This window comes from Haliotis cracherodii, unplaced genomic scaffold, assembly GCF_022045235.1.
Source record: "Haliotis cracherodii isolate W230 unplaced genomic scaffold, xgHalCrac1.p SCAF_11, whole genome shotgun sequence".
NCBI lineage: Eukaryota > Metazoa > Mollusca > Gastropoda > Lepetellida > Haliotidae > Haliotis > Haliotis cracherodii.
Window position 1 is genome coordinate 17,112,673 of NW_027266266.1, and position 20,109 is coordinate 17,132,781.

The window sequence follows — 20,109 nt, forward strand, 5'->3', positions numbered from 1 at the left end:
TGCGGACTGGGACTTCGTCCTGAGCTCTGATGTAGACTTGGGGGAGAAAAGGATGCTCTAAGATGAGTGGGCAAAGTCCAAGGCAAGTAATTGGATGGGTACCCCCTTACAAGAGTGAGTGCCCCCCCTGCCCCCCCTTCGATCTTTGGGAAAAGAATGGAGAGAGAGGGCCTATGGGAAAATTGGCTCTTGTGAGCATGTGTATGCAAGACGTATGCGCATGCACAGAGGGGGGATAGTTGTAGGCGTAAAACAGACATATACATGTAAATACATTTCAGTACACTGGACATGCATGTTGTAAGTAGACACAAAATACACTGAATTTGCACAAACCACAATATAACGTAATCATTTGTTTTACATTGTTCTACACTGTTATATGATTGAAGCAGGAAGGAATATTGCCTATTGTTGTGTAGTCCAGCCAAAATATAACTCTGTAATAATTCCAGCCTAGTTTGGCAAGGGTGGAAACTGGACTTTTACAGTCGGTTAACTCCCTTGCCTCAGAAAGATGGAAAATAAGAGAGATGAAGTTGTTAAAAGTTTCTTGAAGTTAGCAAAGTGCAGATTTGATAAGACAGTTGTGATAAAATCTTGTCTTTTTTTCATTTCACCTTATTGTGAAACAGTGTCAGTCTTTATTTAAATTATTTATTTGTCTAATTTTTTTTTTTTTGTCTGGCCTCGTAAACCAACCAATTACAAAGTTAAAATTAAATTTAATCAAATTACTCTGTGGTCCCATTTTTAGATTTGCGTTTTTCTCCTTAGGCCAAAGATCAGCTGAAATGTCACATGACTCGCACAACAGAAGCTGTTGAGAAGATTGTCATGGAGACATTACATCTCAACAAGCATGTTCAGGAAGAGATAACTGGACCAAGGTAGGACATTACAAACCTCTAAAAGTATTTGTAGAACCTTGGATTTGGTTATGTAGCAGTCCTCACAACAACCCTATCCCTGTCACTCACAGGTCTTTGTGTGGTCCTGTGTTGAACTGGAGCTTAACCTGATGCTGGATAAAACATGTGACCTCAACAGGACCAATTACCTACTGATACAATTTTTATTTTATTTTATGTTTCACAGATTTATTCCAGCTTTTCCACACATTTATTTATTTATTTATTTATTTATTTATTTATTTATTTATTTATTTATTTATTTATTTATTTATTTATTTATTTATTTATTTATTTATTTTATTTATTTCTTTCTTTATTTCTTTATTTCTTTATTTCTTTCTTTATTTATTTATTTGAAAGTCATTCTGCTGTGAAGTTAAAACTGCAGGTGGCCTCTTGAATCACTGATACTGATGTAGTCATGGAATTTATATATAACATTGTGGCCTCTAGAATTACTGATACTGATGTAGTCATGGAATTTATATATAACATTGTGGCATCTAGAATCACTGATACTGATGTAGTCATGGAATTTATATATAACATTGTGGCCTCTAGAATCACTGATACTGATGTAGTCATGGAATTTATATATAACATTGTGGCCTCTAGAATCACTGATAGTGATGTAGTCATGGTATTTATATATAACATTGTGGCCTCTAGAATCACTGATACTGATGTAGTCATGGAATTTATATAGAACATCGTGGCCTCTAGAATCACTGATAGTGATGTAGTCATGGAATTTATATATAACATTGTGGCCTCTAGAATCACTGATACTGATGTAGTCATGGAATTTATATATAACATTGTGGCCTCTAGAATCACTGATAGTGATGTAGTCATGGAATTTATATATAACATTGTGGCCTCTAGAATCACTGATACTGATGTAGTCATGGAATTTATATATAACATTGTGGCCTCTAGAATCACTGATACTGATGTAGTCATGGAATTTATATATAACATTGTGGCCTCTAGAATCACTGATAGTGATGTAGTCATGGAATTTATATATAACATTGTGGCCTCTAGAATCACTGATAGTGATGTAGTCATGGAATGTATATATAACATTGTGGCCTCTAGAATCACTGATACTGATGTAGTCATGGAATTTATATATAACATTGTGGCCTCTAGAATCACTGATAGTGATGTAGTCATGGAATTTATATATAACATTGTGGCCTCTAGAATCACTGATAGTGATGTAGTCATGGAATTTATATATAACATTGTGGCCTCTAGAATCACTGATAGTGATGTAGTCATGGAATTTATATATAACATTGTGGCCTCTAGAATCACTGATAGTGATGTAGTCATGGTATTTATATATAACACTGTGGCCTCTAGAATCACTGATAGTGATGTAGTCATGGAATTTATATATAACATTTTATATTGTATCAGAGGGTCTATTTTACTAGCAGGAGACATAATACAAGTAAATATTTTTATGTTTAATTTTTTTCTGAACTGGCCACTTTTCAATAGGGACAGGGGCCCGTGAAATGAAAAAAAAAAGTGTGGGCGTGCATTAAAATGTTCTTCAATGTATGAATAAAAATGGCTTCCGAAAAGCCTCGTATATACTACTCAAAACAAGTTAGAGAATGCCCACCATTGGAAAGCTGTGTGTTGCAATACCCACTAGCCATGACAGATTAACTATAGTCATGTGAAAATATTGGTGTTCATTAACTTCTTTTGAGTAGTATATTGTGATTCAGTGTGAAGGACACTTTTTTGGGAGAAACAAGTCCTCGTGATCTTTTTTCGTTCATTTTTTCTAGAATTCGAAACATTAACACTTTGTTGATAGATGCCAACACATGACATTTGGTAGCTTTGTTCCTGGTGCAGCAATGATGCAGTATGCGTGGTGTTGAAGAGGTGATTGTGGATGAATTTGCCAAGACATCCAACACAAATTCTGTGAAAATCATAAATGCTTGACATCTGAACACACAATACCCTTCAGAAAGTGGTCAAATGTAACAAATGTTATATTTGGGATTACACTTGTCAGAGGGGTACACAAAGTACGTGATCTAGACTACAAGTTGTCAGACTTTCATTTTGTGGATGCCTCGGTGGCTGAATGGGTTAGATCGATGAACTTTGTGTGCTGGCGATCAGGTTCGTCACTCTGGCAGTGTGGGTTCGAACTCAACCCAAACAATTTACTAGAATCTGTACTTTACTAAGAAAGTGTTATGCCAATTATGACATTTATTATGCTTGATGCATCATGTCAAGGACTTTTTATGTCCTTATGTACACAAGGTTTATGCCCCTTGGTGAAATGTTACCACACTTAAGTTGACCATTCTACAGAAGAAGTTAGTATCCTAAATCTGTACATGCTTCGAATCTTTGCATGAATATCAATGAATAATTCCTGTTTCACGCCAGCCACGAAAATATTCACCTAGTCATCCCCTGCCCAAACAAAGTGATAAATGAATAGGTTCGTCCATCATGTTTCATTTCCAGAGCAGTACTCATAAACCTTCAATATTTATTCATCAGGCATGTGCTCTGGTGCCTTTTGGTGTTCATTAATATTTTGATTGCATTTTCTGCATTACCACATTGAACTTGAGGGTTTTTGAATGTAACATCTATCTATTGCATTGACATCTAAATGTACAAAATTCAAAGGACTTGCATAGGGTCTTACTGTAAACCGGTACAGTTTTAGAAGTATTGTGGATATGAAGAAGAACTCTATGTACCCTGATCTGAAAGCCAAATGTAAACCAGTTTAAACAACCATCTAGATCATTGAATATCCTTTAGTTTGGTATACGTGGTACCACCTCCGTGGTCTAGTGGATGGAGAGGCTGCTGGCGAGCATCAGGTCAGTGGTTCAATCCCTGGCTGCATCACACCAAAAGATGTTAACAGATGGTACTTGTTGTTACACTGCCTGGGGCTAAAATGAGGACAAGTTGGCATGGAATCAGTATAAAGTGTCTGAGTGGGGTATTCATGTTAAAATGTGGCATGGAGTAGTTTGTTCATCTTATTGATATTCCTACCTGGCATTTTTTCCACTGTGCCAGGCATTGTCTACTTGTTAACCAGTCAACTACTTATCAGTGTTTCCAAAAATGTTAACCAGTCAACAACTTATCAGTGTTTCCAAGAATGTTAACCAGTCAACTATTTATCAGTGTTTCCAAGAATGTTAACCAGGCAACTACTTATCAGAGTTTCCAAGAATGTTAACCAGTCAACTACTTCTCAGTGTTTCCAAGAATGTTAACCAGTCATCTACTTCTCAGTGTTTCCAAGAATGTTAACCAGTCAACAGCTTATCAGTGTTTCCAAGAATGTTAGCCAGTCAACTACTTATCAGTGTTTCCAAGAATGTTAACCAGTCAACAACTTATCAGTGTTTCCAAGAATGTTAACCAGTCAACTACTTATAAGTGTTTCCAAGAATGTTAACCAGTCAACTACTTCTCAGTTTTTCCAAAAACATTAGCCAGTCAACTACTTCTCAGTGTTTCCAAGAATATTATCCAGTCAACTACTAATGAGTGATTCCATTTGTCTAATTGTTGGAATTTCCGACGCTCTTTGTCCCTCAGGGACGCTGTTAGTACAGCATGACTAGGAATTCTCATTACATTGTGCCAAGTAAAATATTAACATAAGCATGTTTTTTTTAAAAATTGTCAGCTGACAAAACATGAAAACAGATGACTTCTTTCTTTTGTTGAAAGAGCACAGTCATAAGTGATCTTCAGGTCTAAAACTGTGTGTTTCCAATAATTTTCACTCACCAATTAAAATTTTGAAATCTTTGAAAAGTTACCTGAACCGGTAGTTTATCACTGCCAACTATATGACAGTCAGTAACTAATGTCACCTGAAACACTGGACACATGACATTAGTTTTAAAGAAAGTAGTGTTAATCACTTACCAGCACTATTCATGAACAGGTACAGCATATTTACTTAAGTGGTAGCAGTAATCTAAAGCTAGCAACTTGCTCATACAACTGGCTTCAAAAGAAGTTTGAAAAAAGCTTTTATCATTTCGCACTGTTTGTTCGGGTGCATATCACTTTGAGCATGAAGAAGCAAGTTTCTTCTTAGATATCACTGTATACAAGAGAAATCTTGATAACAATTGACACAAACATTTTTTACTGATTTTTTTATCCCATCAATGACGAATTACAGCAGGTGTCTAAACACAGCAGTGGGAGATGTCAGTATGTTATCAGAAGGGTTAACAACAAGTGACAGGTAGTTGTACTGCTGTGTTTCTATGTCATTATTTCTTAGGTATTGGCACACAATACCTTAATTTGTTAAACAAAGATTCTGAGTTGGATTTTAACCAGTTAGAACCTAGTTCAGATGGTTACGGGGACCGCCTCCATGGTCTAGGGGTAGAGCGTCTGCCTGGAGAGCGGGAGGTCCGGAGTTCGATCCCCGGCCGCGTCAAACCAAAAGACATTAAAAGATGGTACTTGTTGTTACCCTGTCTGGCGCTTGGCATCAAGGGGCTAAAACAAGGACTGGTCGGCTTGGAGTCAATATACTGTGTCTGAGTGGGGTATTCATGTTAAACTGCAGCATGATATCTCAGTGAGCTAGTGCTATAAATCAGCAGCAGTCTGGACTAGTACAAGCAGCCACACACACACACACACGTGCGTGCATTTCGCTATATAAGTGCAATAATCTTGGACACAACGTTAAACCCAATTTCACCTCACCTCATTTCAAATGGTTACGGATCTTGGTGGCTTTGTTCAAAGCAATCTTAGCGCTAAGGTGATCGTAACTCCCATACCTTACCATAGACTTACGACAGTCTAAGCGCTAAGGTTGTTTTGTACTACGGTACCCTGGGGACTGTTCCACAAAGCAATCGTACTACGACAGCCGTATGTCTGTATTATAGCATTGGAGTTACGATCACCTTAGCGCTGTGATTGCTTTGTGGAACGGAGCCATGAATGCTGATGTATCATTGCCATACCAAAATACCTCTTTGCATAGTGGTACTGGTTCCTCGTTTGAAGTTGGGAACTGTCAGGTAGCCCAGTGGTTAAAGCGTTTGCTCATCACGCCGAAGACCCGGGTTCGATTCCAAACATAGGTACAATATTTGAAGCCAATTTCTGGTGTTCCCCGCTGTGTATGTTGCTGAAATTTTGCTAAAAGCGGCGTAAAACCATACTCACTCACATTTGAAGTTGATAAATTCCTTAACAAGTAGATCCCAAACCCAACAGCTATAAATCCAAACAACTTTTTATTCTAATCGTTCTTGCCATGAAGATCTGGCTTAGAACTGGTCTTCTGCAGCTCATGCTTGTTGTAAGAGGCGACCAACGGGATCGGTGGTCAGATTCCTTGACTTGGTAGATGAACATCCTGGTATCCCGTTTGCGTAGATTAATGCTCATGATGTCTGATCCCGACTGGATTATTTACCCTAAAATTACAGACCGACAAATATAGCTGGAATATTGCAGTGGGTGGCGTTAAGCACAAACAAAACAAAAAACAACCAATCATTTGATTGTTGACATGTTCTGACAGCAAGATGGCATTTTAGTAAACTTACAAGTAGTTCAGTTCAGTTCAGTTTATTTCTCAGAAAGACCCACCAAAGGTGGTACATGAGAAAAATTATAATACAAATTCATAATATAATAATAATATCAAGATGACAGGAGAATTGTGCAAATACATATAGGGATCAAAGGTTACAATGAAATATGACAGAAATAAAGTGACAAGAATCTCATACAAGTTTTCAACAGCCTCAACATTTTTAAAGATGGTACATGTATTGATGAATTTGGACAAGCATTTCATATCTTTTACTCTGATGCTGGATAAACATTTTTTCAATTTATACATATTAGGCCATTCGAAGAGATCTTTAGGCATGTCCATAGACCGCCACTGGAGAAGAGCTTCACATCAACTAGTACCATTCTAAGATAAGACCAGACCAATTTGTTTCCACTCATTATGGATCCACCAAACTGAATGTTTCCTGATTTAAAAAAAGAAGAATCAATAGTTCACCAACAACACAAAAATGCCATATTTTCTTATTCAAACTGCATACATTTTTAAAAAATTCACAGGTGAATTGAGATTTTGCTTAAATCGATCCCTCAAGTTTGCCTAATGAAGACTTTGCACAGATATGATGTCACAATGTAGTTCCTATTTCACATGTCCTGTGGAGATTACTGGTTAGAATAGGTCCATAGTAACATGTGTTTGTCACATGAGGCGACTGAATTTGATCGGCGCCATGGTGGCCCAGTTGTCTAAGGTTCCGCAATTTGCTGGCAGAATTGCATCCCTAGGGCACGCCAGAACCCTATGATTGTGGATTCCAATCCTGGTTTGCCTGGTATGTTTCTAGTCCAATGAGCTCCATACTCATGGGTTTCACCAGAGTGGTAAACATCTGAGACCAGCATCCCCTCTGGCTTTCCTCCATCATTAAGCTGACCCGCTCAGTGATATAACTGAAGTACTGTTAATGGTGTAAAACCCCACTCACTCACGCACCTTGTTTGGCAATATATTTGGGCAGAAAAACTCAATAGAAATGGGGACATTGGTGGCTGGTCATCTAAGGCGCCGCGATTCGCTGTGCAAAGTTGGGTCCCTTGGACACGCCAGAAATCTATGATTGTGGGTTTGGATCCCGGTTCACCCCGATTATGTTTCTAGGTTTGTCAGCACCATACCTGTGCTCGTGGGTTTCACCGAAGTGGTAAATATCTGAGACCTGCACCACTTCAGGCTTTCCTCCCACATTAAGCTGACACTCTGCGATATAACTGGAATACTGTTAAAAGCGGCATTAAATCCAACTCACTCATTTGCATCCTTAAGTTTTAGCTGCATGCGTCCTATGACAATGAATATAATAAACTTGTTGATTGAATGAAATTCAAAACAATTCTACTGAGATCAGATCAGCCCAACACCCGATGAAACATGCACCTGAGTACAACCAGCTGGGTAACTGCTTCCATCTGTCTTCACACATGATGGAGAGAAGATACACGCCAGCATTACTCTCATCTGGTCTCTATATTCAAGTCAGACAATTCCCAAATCAGCACTTTTAAACCGAAACTTCCCATTTTCCTTACCAAAACCCTAGGATAAACCATGATGGTGCCATGCTTAAAGAGTAATTCTGGCTGGTAATGTCATCCATTAGTCATATATTACACAAGGTTAAACAAAATTTGTTTTGGTACAGATCTTGATGCCTTCTTTATGACAGTTCAAGGAACTAGTCAGATGTGGAAAGATATATCTTCAGGTAATGGCTAAGGTTAATGTCTCCGTGACAGTGATATCACTCCCAATAGTGCTTCGAGAACGAGGTTCAACCTTTAGTTGGTCAAAACAAACGGGTTTGTTGGATGAGAAATGTTTTGACAGGCACATCAGAAGACACCGGAGCCCTCCTTTAGTGGGATACTTGTTGCTTGAAACACCAGGAAGCACTTAGAATGTTTTGACAGGGGTAGGCTGGATAATGTGTCACTTATACCTGTGTGTATGGTTTTGTGAGAAAGAAATGTTTTTGTGTTTAGGTCAATAAAGATCTTTTTCTTTTAATGCTCATGATTATATGTGTTGTATTATTCTTATTGTTTTTGCAATAATCTTGGACGCGACGTTAAACCCCATTTCACCTCACCTCACCTATTGTTTTGGGGAACATAGAAACCTAGGTCAATGATAGATTTTTTTTTTTTTAATGCTCATGATTTTTGTGTTGCATTATTATTGTCGTGGTGGGGATATAGGAACATACGTCCTTCCGTCTGTTTATCCTCTTTTCAATGGGGACAAACGTTTCTCAAAATTTCTGTAAAATGTCTGTAAAATTTCATTTCTCTCACAAAAACAGTTTTTGTGAGAGAAGTGAAATTTTACACACTGATCTCACTGGTCATGATCTCAATGATCTTGAAAATTGGTGTCTTAAATTCATTTTCTACGGAGTTATGGCCCTTGGTCTATGCTTTTCAAGTGTTGTAAAATATGTTTTGCCAGAGTTACATCCCTTGCCACATTTTAGATTTTGAGCATACACAGTTGATCCATGTAATTGTTTTCTATTCAGTGCATAGTGTTTGCAATGGGGAAAGTAATATCAGACTTTCAGACATAAAGTCACCCCAGTGCCTCACTCACTCACTCACTCACTCACCCACCCACCCACCCACTCACTCACACACACACACTCACTCACTCACACACACACACACACACTCACTCACTCACTCACTCACTCACTCACTCACTCACTCACTCACTCACTCACTTGTTAGTAGGAATAAGCAGAAATGCAGAATGTTTATAACACAGCTCACATTTCCTTACAAATCTCCGCAAGACCCCTCAACATTTTCCAGATTTTTTATTGACTGAAGCAGCATTTTTCTGTCAAGTCTGGCTACTCCACAAACATTTGTTTGCCACTATTACCTGTATTCACACATTGTAAGATGCAGACAAACACAACATGTCCGTCAACACAGCAGGATGGGTTTAACAGAGCCCCAAGGATGATGCTACACACCTAGACATGGAGGCATCAATCCTAAACCTCCTCTGTATGTCAGTGGGAACTACACCCAGGTATGAAGAGCCAGGAGAAAACTAGGTGTGGGATTGTTATGTTCCTAGAACAGCTGTTCATATCACTGATGTGTGTCTCGCTCTTGTGTCATAGATGTGTGTCACTTTTATATCACAGATAAGTCTTGATCATGTATCACAGATTTGTGTCACTTTTGTATCACAGATATGTGTCACTTTTATATCACAGATATGTGTCACTTTTATATCACAGATAAGTCTCGATCTTGTGTCACAGATATGTGTCACTTTTGTATCACAGATAAGTCTCGATCCTGTGTCACAGATATGTGTCGCTTTTGTATCACAGATATGTGTCACTTTTATATCACAGATATGTGTCACTTTTATATCACAGATAAGTCTCGATCTTGTGTCACAGATATGTGTCACTTTTGTATGACAGATAAGTCTCGATCATGTATCACAGATATGTGTCACTTTTGTATCACAGATAAGTCTCCATCTTTTATCACAGATATGTGTCACATTGTGTGACAGATGTGTGTATCGATCTTGTGTCACAGATATGAGTCACTTTTGTATCACAGATGTTTGTAGCTGTCACAATAAAGTGCAAAAATCATTGTTGCAGAAACTCTCAGAAGAGTACACAATTGTCAAGTTAGAGTCAGTGTAAGATCAGACATTGCTGGTTCCCCTGAAGAAGCAGATAGATAGATGACACCCTGTCCAATTACAGTGACAGTTACTTTTGCAAGAATATTGTATATGGTTACAAATAGTTTATGTGGTGGTGAAGTATTGAATGTATTTGGTCCAAGCATGTTTTTATCTGCTTTTACACAAAAGATATACTATTCACATTGAAGAAAAGAATAATATCCAAGGCTCTCTGCCTGCTAAAATTTAAAAACTGGCATAAAAAACCCTTGTTTTTCAGTTTTTCACTTGTAAAAAGAAAGAAATATTGCATTATTTTTTTCAGATGCATATTTGACTTGTGCTTGCATGTGTTTGTGATGGGTGCTTCCATTGGGTCAGGATACGCTTACCATTTAGCAAACACCTGCTATCAGCACTATTTGATAGTGATTCATAACTACATGTTTATGATATAGCAGAGCTCCAGATAAGCTTTTGGTGTTGTGGGTATTTTACCCATGAGTTTTTAAATCAATGGGTATCAGTAATTCTATCTGGGTATTCAAATTTCTGTTACCCACTAGTTTTTAGACATGTGGGTATTTTAGTTAAATATTTAAAAACACTCTTCATCTAGTCCCTGCAAACTGGTGTCGTGTGGGTTCGAGAGCTTTGTATGACTCAAAAATACCACGATACTTCCACAAGAAAGTGTGATGGCAAATGATCATGATGTAACTGTCATCATGGAGTTTGGCAAGGTTGACGGAATGCCCCTTTATAATTTCAAAATAAGTTGCTGATTTGCTAATCGAATACTCAGGGTTACCTCACAATATATTGATGATACGCACAAGTTTTATTTTTGTAGCGTATCTGTAATGTTCGTTGCGTATTTGATACGCTTGGATTATATTTTACTGCATATTTCTGCATTTCTGATGCGTATTTCACGCAGATACGCAGCTTATCTGGAGCTCTGGATATAGTCAAAATCATAAAATGGACACTTCTTTTAGTAGTATTATTGGAGAAATTGTTCTTGTTGCTTTCATTTGAGGTGATAGGGGTGGTCGGGTAGCCTAGTGGATAAAGCGTTCGCTCGTCACGCCAAAAACCCGATTCCCGTCATGGGTACAGTGGGTGAAGCCCATTTCTGGTGTCCCCCGCAGTGATATTGCTAGAATATTGCTAAAAAGTGACGTAAAACCAAACTCACTCAATATTTGAGCTAATTGGTCTGGCACCAAGCATATGGACATGGGAACATTCAGTCAAAGATCATTAGAGCATCTATTAAGCATGGCTGCACATTTACAATCAAAGACCCACATCAAAAGAAGGTATGCAAGACTTTGGCTGGTGTCCACAAACTAAACATACAAGATACATGATAACAATCTCTGAAGTTCTTACCTCAAAGTCATAATGTTTGATTTCTATTACCTAAATATGTGGTAAAATCAAATTGTAGATACCGTATTCGACGTAATAAGCACCACGCTCTAATAATACCCCATGGTGATATTTGCTAATGTATTGGCAAGTGAACAATCCCAATAAGCACCCCTTCCGATTGATCAATGTACACAAGACTTATTTATTCGTGTATAATACGCACGCGTGTGTTATATACACCCTTAATTATGGGCAATTCTAAATTCAGGAAAAATATATCTGTCGATTATAAACAGTTCAGGCCGTCAGCACAAACCACAAAATTTATCTTTCAACTCTGTTTTTTCCACCAAAATAATATTCTAATAAGAGCCCCCTGTTTCTATTTTTGAGAGCGCCCTGGGCGTTTATTACGTCGAATACGGTAACCTTATAAATACCAAGTGCTTGTACAACCCATGTGGTGCTATTCACAGCTTGTGCAAGATAACAGCTCATGACGTTATCATGATATCACAGTGTGAACATTCCTGCACTGGCACATTATCCTCCAATTTTGGACACCTGTCTGAATGCTGGGCTATTTCAGAAACTCTGTTTGGATTTCAATTAATTTGTCAACTTATCATTAATCTAAAATGACAGACCCCCATTTTCAGTATTCCTTTGAGAAATGGCATTTGACAGTTCGGTGCGTTTCTTTGAAATGAGGCAGGGGATTTTCTGATTGGAAGCTGATTGTGAAGCGAGTTGATGTTCACAGATTGTATGTCCAGATGGAGGGTATCCCTGGATGTAGTCACCTTTCAGATGTCAATTTTGATCATAATCTGAGGTGTAGGGTTGTAGTGATTGATCAAACTGTCAATGCATCTCAATTGTCTGTGTCCAGACGACAATACATCAATAACTGTATTGCCGTTTTATCGCCATCTATAAAGCGACCCCCGCCTACAAGATGACCATTTGAAATTCCTGTTCAGCTGGGCATTGTTTCATATGCAGTGATTAAGATTGCTGTGTGTATTGTCTCGTAAGATCAGCTTTAAAGACTTTTTCTTAGAATCAATCTTTGATTTGGAAAAAAATTCCCAAAACTATTACTTTACAGAATTTTTATACAATGATCGAAAAAATTCTGTCTGAAACTATTATTTTATTTAAAAAAATATATGTTCCAATATCATGTTATTTTAGTTGCAGCTTTAATATATATATTTGACATAAATTAAAAACTATAAGCATAGCACTTTGGCACAGCTGATCGATATTTTTTTGTTTGAAACAATTTGACCAATCACGGTCGATGCTGCCCCACGCTAGGGATCTCGAAAACTTTATGTTGACATGAAATAGTCAAGCTGCAACAAATATTTTAACTTTTTATGATGTATATATCCATTCTATGTCCACTAAAGTTCATTTCAAGGCGTCAGTATAGTGGTAATCTGATTGTGGTTGCGGTAAATAATGGCGAGTTGTACAATCTACTGATCAATTCACCCACAATTTCACCGAAATGAACATAAACAATATTAGATGAAATTTTGAATAAAAATAATAAATTAGGTTACAAACATAAGTTCAGATATACAATGAACACTTTTTATAACCAGATAGTGTATTTACTGGATTAATTTGCGTACTTCAGTACAGCTTTGTTGACATGATATTTCCGGTGTTACATGCTCACGGTAATGTCTATTTCTTTGGGGAAAAAAACATAAAAACTCTTCAACCCTTTGTATATGGCGACCCCAGTGAAACCACACAAATTCTAGGTACAAAAAACTTGCCTTATACACAGTGATATACAGTATACAGATCGATTATGTGGTATATAATAAAAAGAAGTAATGTTCCTAATGTTATATCTCATTAGTTTTTAACTAGAATGCACCCTTTATCTATGGGCGACCATTCAGAAAACATAAATATATATCAGACAATATTTAGAGTTATCTCCCTTAAGTCCATTTTCATAAGTATACTGGATTTTAAATCTCCTGTTTGTTTGTTGTTTAACGCCGCACTCAACAATATTCCAGCTATATGACAGCGGTCTGTAAATAATCAAGTCAGGGCCAGACAATTCAGTGATTGACATCATGAACATCGATTTACGCAATTGGGATACGATGACATGCATCAACCAATTTGAATGCCAAATTTGTATAAGTATTGTTTTTTTGTATTTTGTATTTTTTGTATTTTTGAAAATGCTGAGTAATCACAAACCATGTTTGACATGTCAGTAGGGGTGAAACGATACACCGGCACATCATGAGTTTTCATGTGATGTTTTTTTCTGTATTGATACAAGACGATACACTTGCTGTTACTAAATAAACTGCTTACTTTTTGTATGATGCCCCCTGGCATTTTTGTCAGTCAGATATAGCAAAATGAGTTGTTATTAGCTGTTCAAGTTCACTACTTAAAATAGCTGCTACGAACAAGTGTCTTCAGCCAGCTTTTCCTTTTGAACTTGCTCTGAAATATATAGTGTCCAGACGATTACATGGGATTTGACATAAATATGCATATCACGATGCGTATCATATCATGATCTAAGTATCATGATACGAATCGTATCGTGACCTTGATGAATCCTTTTTGACCCTACATTGTGAGCAGGCAAAAATGAATGTGTAAATCTTGATTTTGTATTTACGTTTTTGATGAGAACAGGGTCCATGGATCTGCAGTCGTACATGTGCAATATGATGTTCTTTATGTGAATTTATCTGTGATTATAGGTGGCACACGTATCATATCAGCACACTTGTCCTGCCATATTCTTCTGCCTCAACACGGTGGCACGGGTGGCCAAGTCTTCTAAGGTGCCACGATTCGCTGTGCAGAGTTGCGTCCATTGGGCACGCCAGAAACCTATGATTGTGGGTTCGAATCCTGGTTCGCCCCGATTATGTTTCTAGGTTTGTCAGCACCATACCCGTGCTCATGGGTTTCACCGAAGTGGTAAACAATTGAGACCTGCATCACTTCGGGCTTTCCTCCCACATTAAGCTGACATACCGCGATATAACTGGAATACTGTTAAAAGCGGCATTAAACCCGACTCACTCACTCACTCTGCCTCATCACAGACACCATAAAAGAAACAAGCTTCATGGCACATTCTTTCAATCAACAAGCACTGAAAAACTTGATAACCTATCAGAAGTCTGTCAAGACATAGTTCAGAATTGGTTGTTAATTGTTTTGAGGTAAAAAACATTTGTTTAAAATGATATCTATCCGTGGGTGTCATAACTATCCATCTTTGAGGGATGAGGAAGTGGTAAAACATCTACACCAGGAGATTCAGCTGTGTGTCTTGGAAACATGTCTGATAATGAATAACATAATGCATTAATAAAGTGCCGTCTTGGATACGTATTCAGCAGGGCTACACAATATCATTACCCCCCTCAATGGATCAGTGTGCACTCAAATTTCATTTCCAGCTCCCTGGGGAGTATACAGCCCAAGACTAGACATCATAAATCTTGCTGTAGCAGCCCAGAAGATAACCTCATGAATAACATGAAAGAGGATGACAAGGCATATTTTTTCCATATCTAAGATGTGCTTAGAAATATGTTATTTCATAATGATATGAGGTGATTTCACATTTAAACACAAAGATTAAGCCAGAAGTTGGTATGTACAGTAAAACATGGATATTAGAAACTACAAGGGCCAGGAGAAATCAGTTTGTTATATCCGTTGTTCGTTTTAGATGTTTTCGCTCGGAAATGTCCGCCATCTTGGATAAAACAAAAGACAATACACGTAATTGCAGCATTGACTTGTATTAGAAGTGATCACTTCACAGCATTTAGTTGATAACATTTTATAACATTCATTTAAGGACAACAAGGTTGATCCGTCACCGCTGATTGTGTTGATTCGCCACGATTGTGTTGATTCGCCACGATTGTGTTGATTCGCCGCCATTGTGTTGATTCACCGCTGATTGTGTTGATTCGCCACGATTGTGTTGATTCACTGCTGATTGTGTTGATTCGCCGCCATTGTGTTGATTCACTGCTGATTGTGTTGATTCGCCGCCATTGTGTTGAATCACCGCTGATTGTGTTGATTCGCCGCCATTGTGTTGATTCACCGCTGATTGTGTTGATTCGCCGCCATTGTGTTGATTCACCGCTGATTGTGTTGATTCGCCGCCATTGTGTTGATTCACCGCTGATTGTGTTGATTCACCGCTGATTGTGTTGATTCGCCACGATTGTGTTGATTCACTGCTGATTGCGTACAGCCAGTTGTCAGTGACGCTTGACACTGAGTGAGATTTCTCAGTTCGCTATACACGTCACTAATTAGTAATAGATGGGTTGGTGATCAGATATCAGTTCGCTGTATCCGTTAGTTCGCTGTTTGTTATATACGTAAATTTTATATGATATTATATAGGAGATAAATCGGGGATTTTTTAACAGTTCGTTGTATTCGTTTGTTCGCTCTGTCAGTGTTCATTATATCCATGTTCTACTGTACAGAAATTGTGAAATCAGTAAATGACCACACAAGATGAATGAAAACACAATAAATTATATTGAAACACAGTTTCTGTTTTTATATAAGGAACATGTCATAGGAAAGATTTTTAAGGGATATCATATTTTGTCCATGGACTGTATAACCCATGGATCCTTTAGGGAAATGATGCTAGGTTAGATCCCGGGCCTAGTCGGATTCTTGGACCAAATGGATGCTCAGTAACTCATTTGTGTCAAATGAGACAGGGTTGTTATGTGTGATAGTGTATATTGTGTGTCATCATACCCAAAGAACAGATCAGTATTCATATTGTCAACGGGGGCACGGTTGGCCCAGTTGTCTGAGGCGTCGCGATTCGCTGTGCAGAGTTGTGTCCCTTGGGCATGCCAGAAACCTATGATTGTGGGTTCGAATCCCGGTTTGCCCCGATTACGTTTCTAGGTTTGTCAGCATCCTACCGCGCTTGTGGGTTTCACCGAAGTGGTAAATGTCTGAGACCTGTATCACTTTCCTCCCACATTAAGCTGACACGCCGTGATATAACTGGAATACTGGTAAATACGGCATTAACTCCAACTCACTCACTTATGTTGTCAACCCCAATTATGAACAGGCCTCCATGATATACTGTAATCGACCCAATAAGCGCCCTTGTCCCAATAAGCGCCCCCCCCTGGTTCCGGAAATTTATATAGCAATTATTTCATTTTAAATGAAAATCGTCCGGGAACCGAGGTTTCCTGATATAAGCGGGGCATGACTGTATTCTGTTTATTTTAGATATTTGTGACTTAAGGCTTACCGATGAATTTGCGCCAATTTGACTCTGAATTGGTCCCAATAAGCGCCCACCTCTTCTGTCTTTATTTTAAGTAAATTCATCGGCTTTCGGGTGGTCAGGCTCGCTGCCTTGGTTGATGCATGTCATTGTATCCCAATTGCGTGGATCGATGCTCATGATATTAATCACTGGATTGTCTGGTCCGTCATATAGGCAAGGGAGTTAACTGACTAAAAAAGTCCAGTTTCCACCCTTGCCGAACTAGGCTGGAATCATGGAGTTATATTTTGGCTGGACTAACAAGTGTATGCATAGTCCAATCAATCAGATTTCGGTCGATTGCAGGAATTGCAAGGCATGTATACCACCAACTCAACGTCAACAGATTATTTTCCAAACCGTTTCATGTTTTTAACCGTTGCGCTCTTGTGATTTGATGCACTTGCGAAGTAAGACCCGTTTTATCACAACATAGATTTTGATTATCGATCAGATCGTCTTGACTGGGCGCCACCACTTTGTTTGAAGCATATGCAAGTGATATGAGAGGTGGAATCTGAATGGTCAACAGGAGGAACATGGAAGGGACATAACTCTTAATAGCCACTGGTGGCACTATGATCAAGCCCAGAAATTCAATCCTGTTTTGGCAAGGGTGGAAACTGGACATTTACAGTGAGTTAATTCCCTTGTCTCGAGAAAATGATTTGGTTATGAGGCGAGGCGAGATGAAAATCTAAGATGTAATATTTTAAGGCCTAAGTATGGTAACTGTTATGATAGTTTTGAAAACAATATATCATTCTCCAACACACCCAGCTCTTTATTAACAGCATTTTGCCATTTCCACTCAGTAATGGCCACACATTTTCATAAACAGTTTTAATATCAGCCATACTTCCTCCAGCAATGATTAAAATAACTTCTTAGTGGGAGAGGTGATTTTGTAAGCTCCACGCAGTGTCACGTTTTCTCCCAGGCAGATAAACCATATTAGAAGCAAAACTAAGCTCCTAACAGGCACATATCTGCCTATTTTATGTCTTACAAATGCATTAGCACGTGTTGTACACAACTAAAATGCTATTGCTCCCTCCCACAGCAGTTGGCAATTGGTGGTGACTTTTTGTACAGTTTCATCTAACCTTCTTGAACTGAGGTACACACTCTTTTTCTTTGAGATTTTGATGTGTTGCCAAGCGACAGGAGAAATTCCTCACTATATTTAGGGAACAGCAACCTCCTAGTGTTGGCATGAGAAATGTAAGAATATCTGAAGCTGTTGGTTTGTTTTGTAGAGTGGAAGTGTCATACTTTGGCTCTAATATCCACTGTGTGCTTCCCTGTTGAAGTGGGAACAGCTCACGCATGTTAGTGTTATACATCTTTCTCTCTCTCCCTCTCTCTTTTTCTCTCTCTCCCTCTCTCCCTCCCTCCCTCTCTCTCCTTCCCTCCCTCCCCCCCTCTCTCTCTCACTCACACACACACACACACACACACACACACACACACACACACACAAAAAAAAAAAACCCACATAGTCTTTCATAGCAGTTTTCATACCAGTTTACTTAATACTTTTTTACTTTTTTGTTCAAATTGTATGAATGGCAGGTGCCACCGGTTGGACAGGCCATGCTTACCCTTTTCACCAACACCGGGTGTCATCACTGATTTTCATTCCTATAATTTCCACAGCTATTTGCCCTATGTATACACCAAGTGGAATCTGTTTCGGCAGATTATCTAGACTGGTTATTCTCTTACATTGACAATTTATATTTACTTACGTGTTTTTCCTTGCAATTTCTTGCTATCCCTCAGGGGAATCTAGCAGGGTGGAGGGTGGGTGGGCCACGTGTGGAGACATGTTTTGGATAAGGTGAGGGAGTGAGTGAGTTGGGTTTAAAGCCGCTTTTAACAGTATTCCAGTTATATTGCTGCGTGTCACCTTAATGTGGGAGGAAAGCCCGAAGTGATGCAGGTCTCAGACGTTTAACACTTCGTTAAAACCCACGAGCACGGATATGTTGCTGACAAACCTAGACACATAATCGGGGCGAACCGGGATTCGAACCCACAATCATAGGTTTCTGGCGTGCCCAATGGACGCAACTCTGCACAGCGAATTGCGGCGCCTTAGACAACTGGGCCACCCATGCCCCCTTTTGAATAAGGGATTCCCTTAGAAATACTAGGATATTATTCTGGAAACACTTCGTGTCTGTTTTGAAAAAATTAATTCATTGTTTATTTTTGTTGTTGAAAACATATCACCAAATAATTCAGTTTAATACTATCAACATAATGGATCAGGGGGTCAGACTTGATGACTGTTGGTTTGCATGTGAATGTACCAAAACAGTGTGGATCACTGGATTGTCTGGTCCAGACTCAATTATTTATAGGCTGCTGTCATATTGCTAGAATATTGAGAGTGGTGTTACACAACACACACACACATACAGGTACACAACCCTGGGTCAGAATTGGGGTTCATTGACGGAATCGGGTGGTTAGGCTTGGTGACTTAGTTGATGCATGTCATTGTATACCAATTGTGCAGATGTCATGCTCATGATGTCAATCACAGGATTGTCTTTTCACCTCAGTTACGTGCAGACTCAACCCGTGAAGATGCCAGGGTAGAATAGGTCTTCAGCAACCCATGCTTGCCATAATAGGTGACTATGCTTGTCGTAAAAGGCGACTAACGGGATCAGGTGGTCAGGCTCGCTGACTTGGTTGATGCATGTCATCGATCCCAATTGCGTGGATCGATGCTCATGATATCAATCACTGGATTGTCTGGTCCGGACTCGATTATTTACAGACCGCCGTCATATAGCTGGAATATTGCTGAGTGCGGCGTTAAACAACAAACCAACCAACCAACCAACGTGCAGACGTGCAGTTGGAATAGTGCTGATTGACTGCAGCGTTAAATAACAAACACGTGCGTGCGTACATGCATGCGTGAACACACACACATCCTCACAGACACACATACATGACATCGCTGTATATGGACAATGACCTTGAACGCAACGCTAAACCCCATTTCACCTCACCTAACTCACTCTAATATGACCTTTCTGAATCTGAAAAGGGGGGGGGCGGGTAGCCTGGTGGTTAAAGTGTTCGCTCCTCACGCGAAGACCCGGGTTCGATTCCCGACATGGGTACAATGTGTGAAGCCC

The 20,109-nt window shown here is 38.9% G+C and overlaps 1 protein-coding gene across 1 annotated transcript in view; it reads left to right on the forward strand.

The window, feature by feature from the left end:
* LOC139455476 (protein MTO1 homolog, mitochondrial-like) overlaps positions 1-20,109 on the forward strand; it is a 191,453-nt gene that overhangs the window by 14,745 nt on the left and 156,599 nt on the right. The window contains exon 8 of the mRNA XM_071237026.1: positions 778-890. Coding sequence (XP_071093127.1) covers positions 778-890 — 113 coding nt within the window. The remainder of the gene's footprint in view (positions 1-777; positions 891-20,109) is intronic.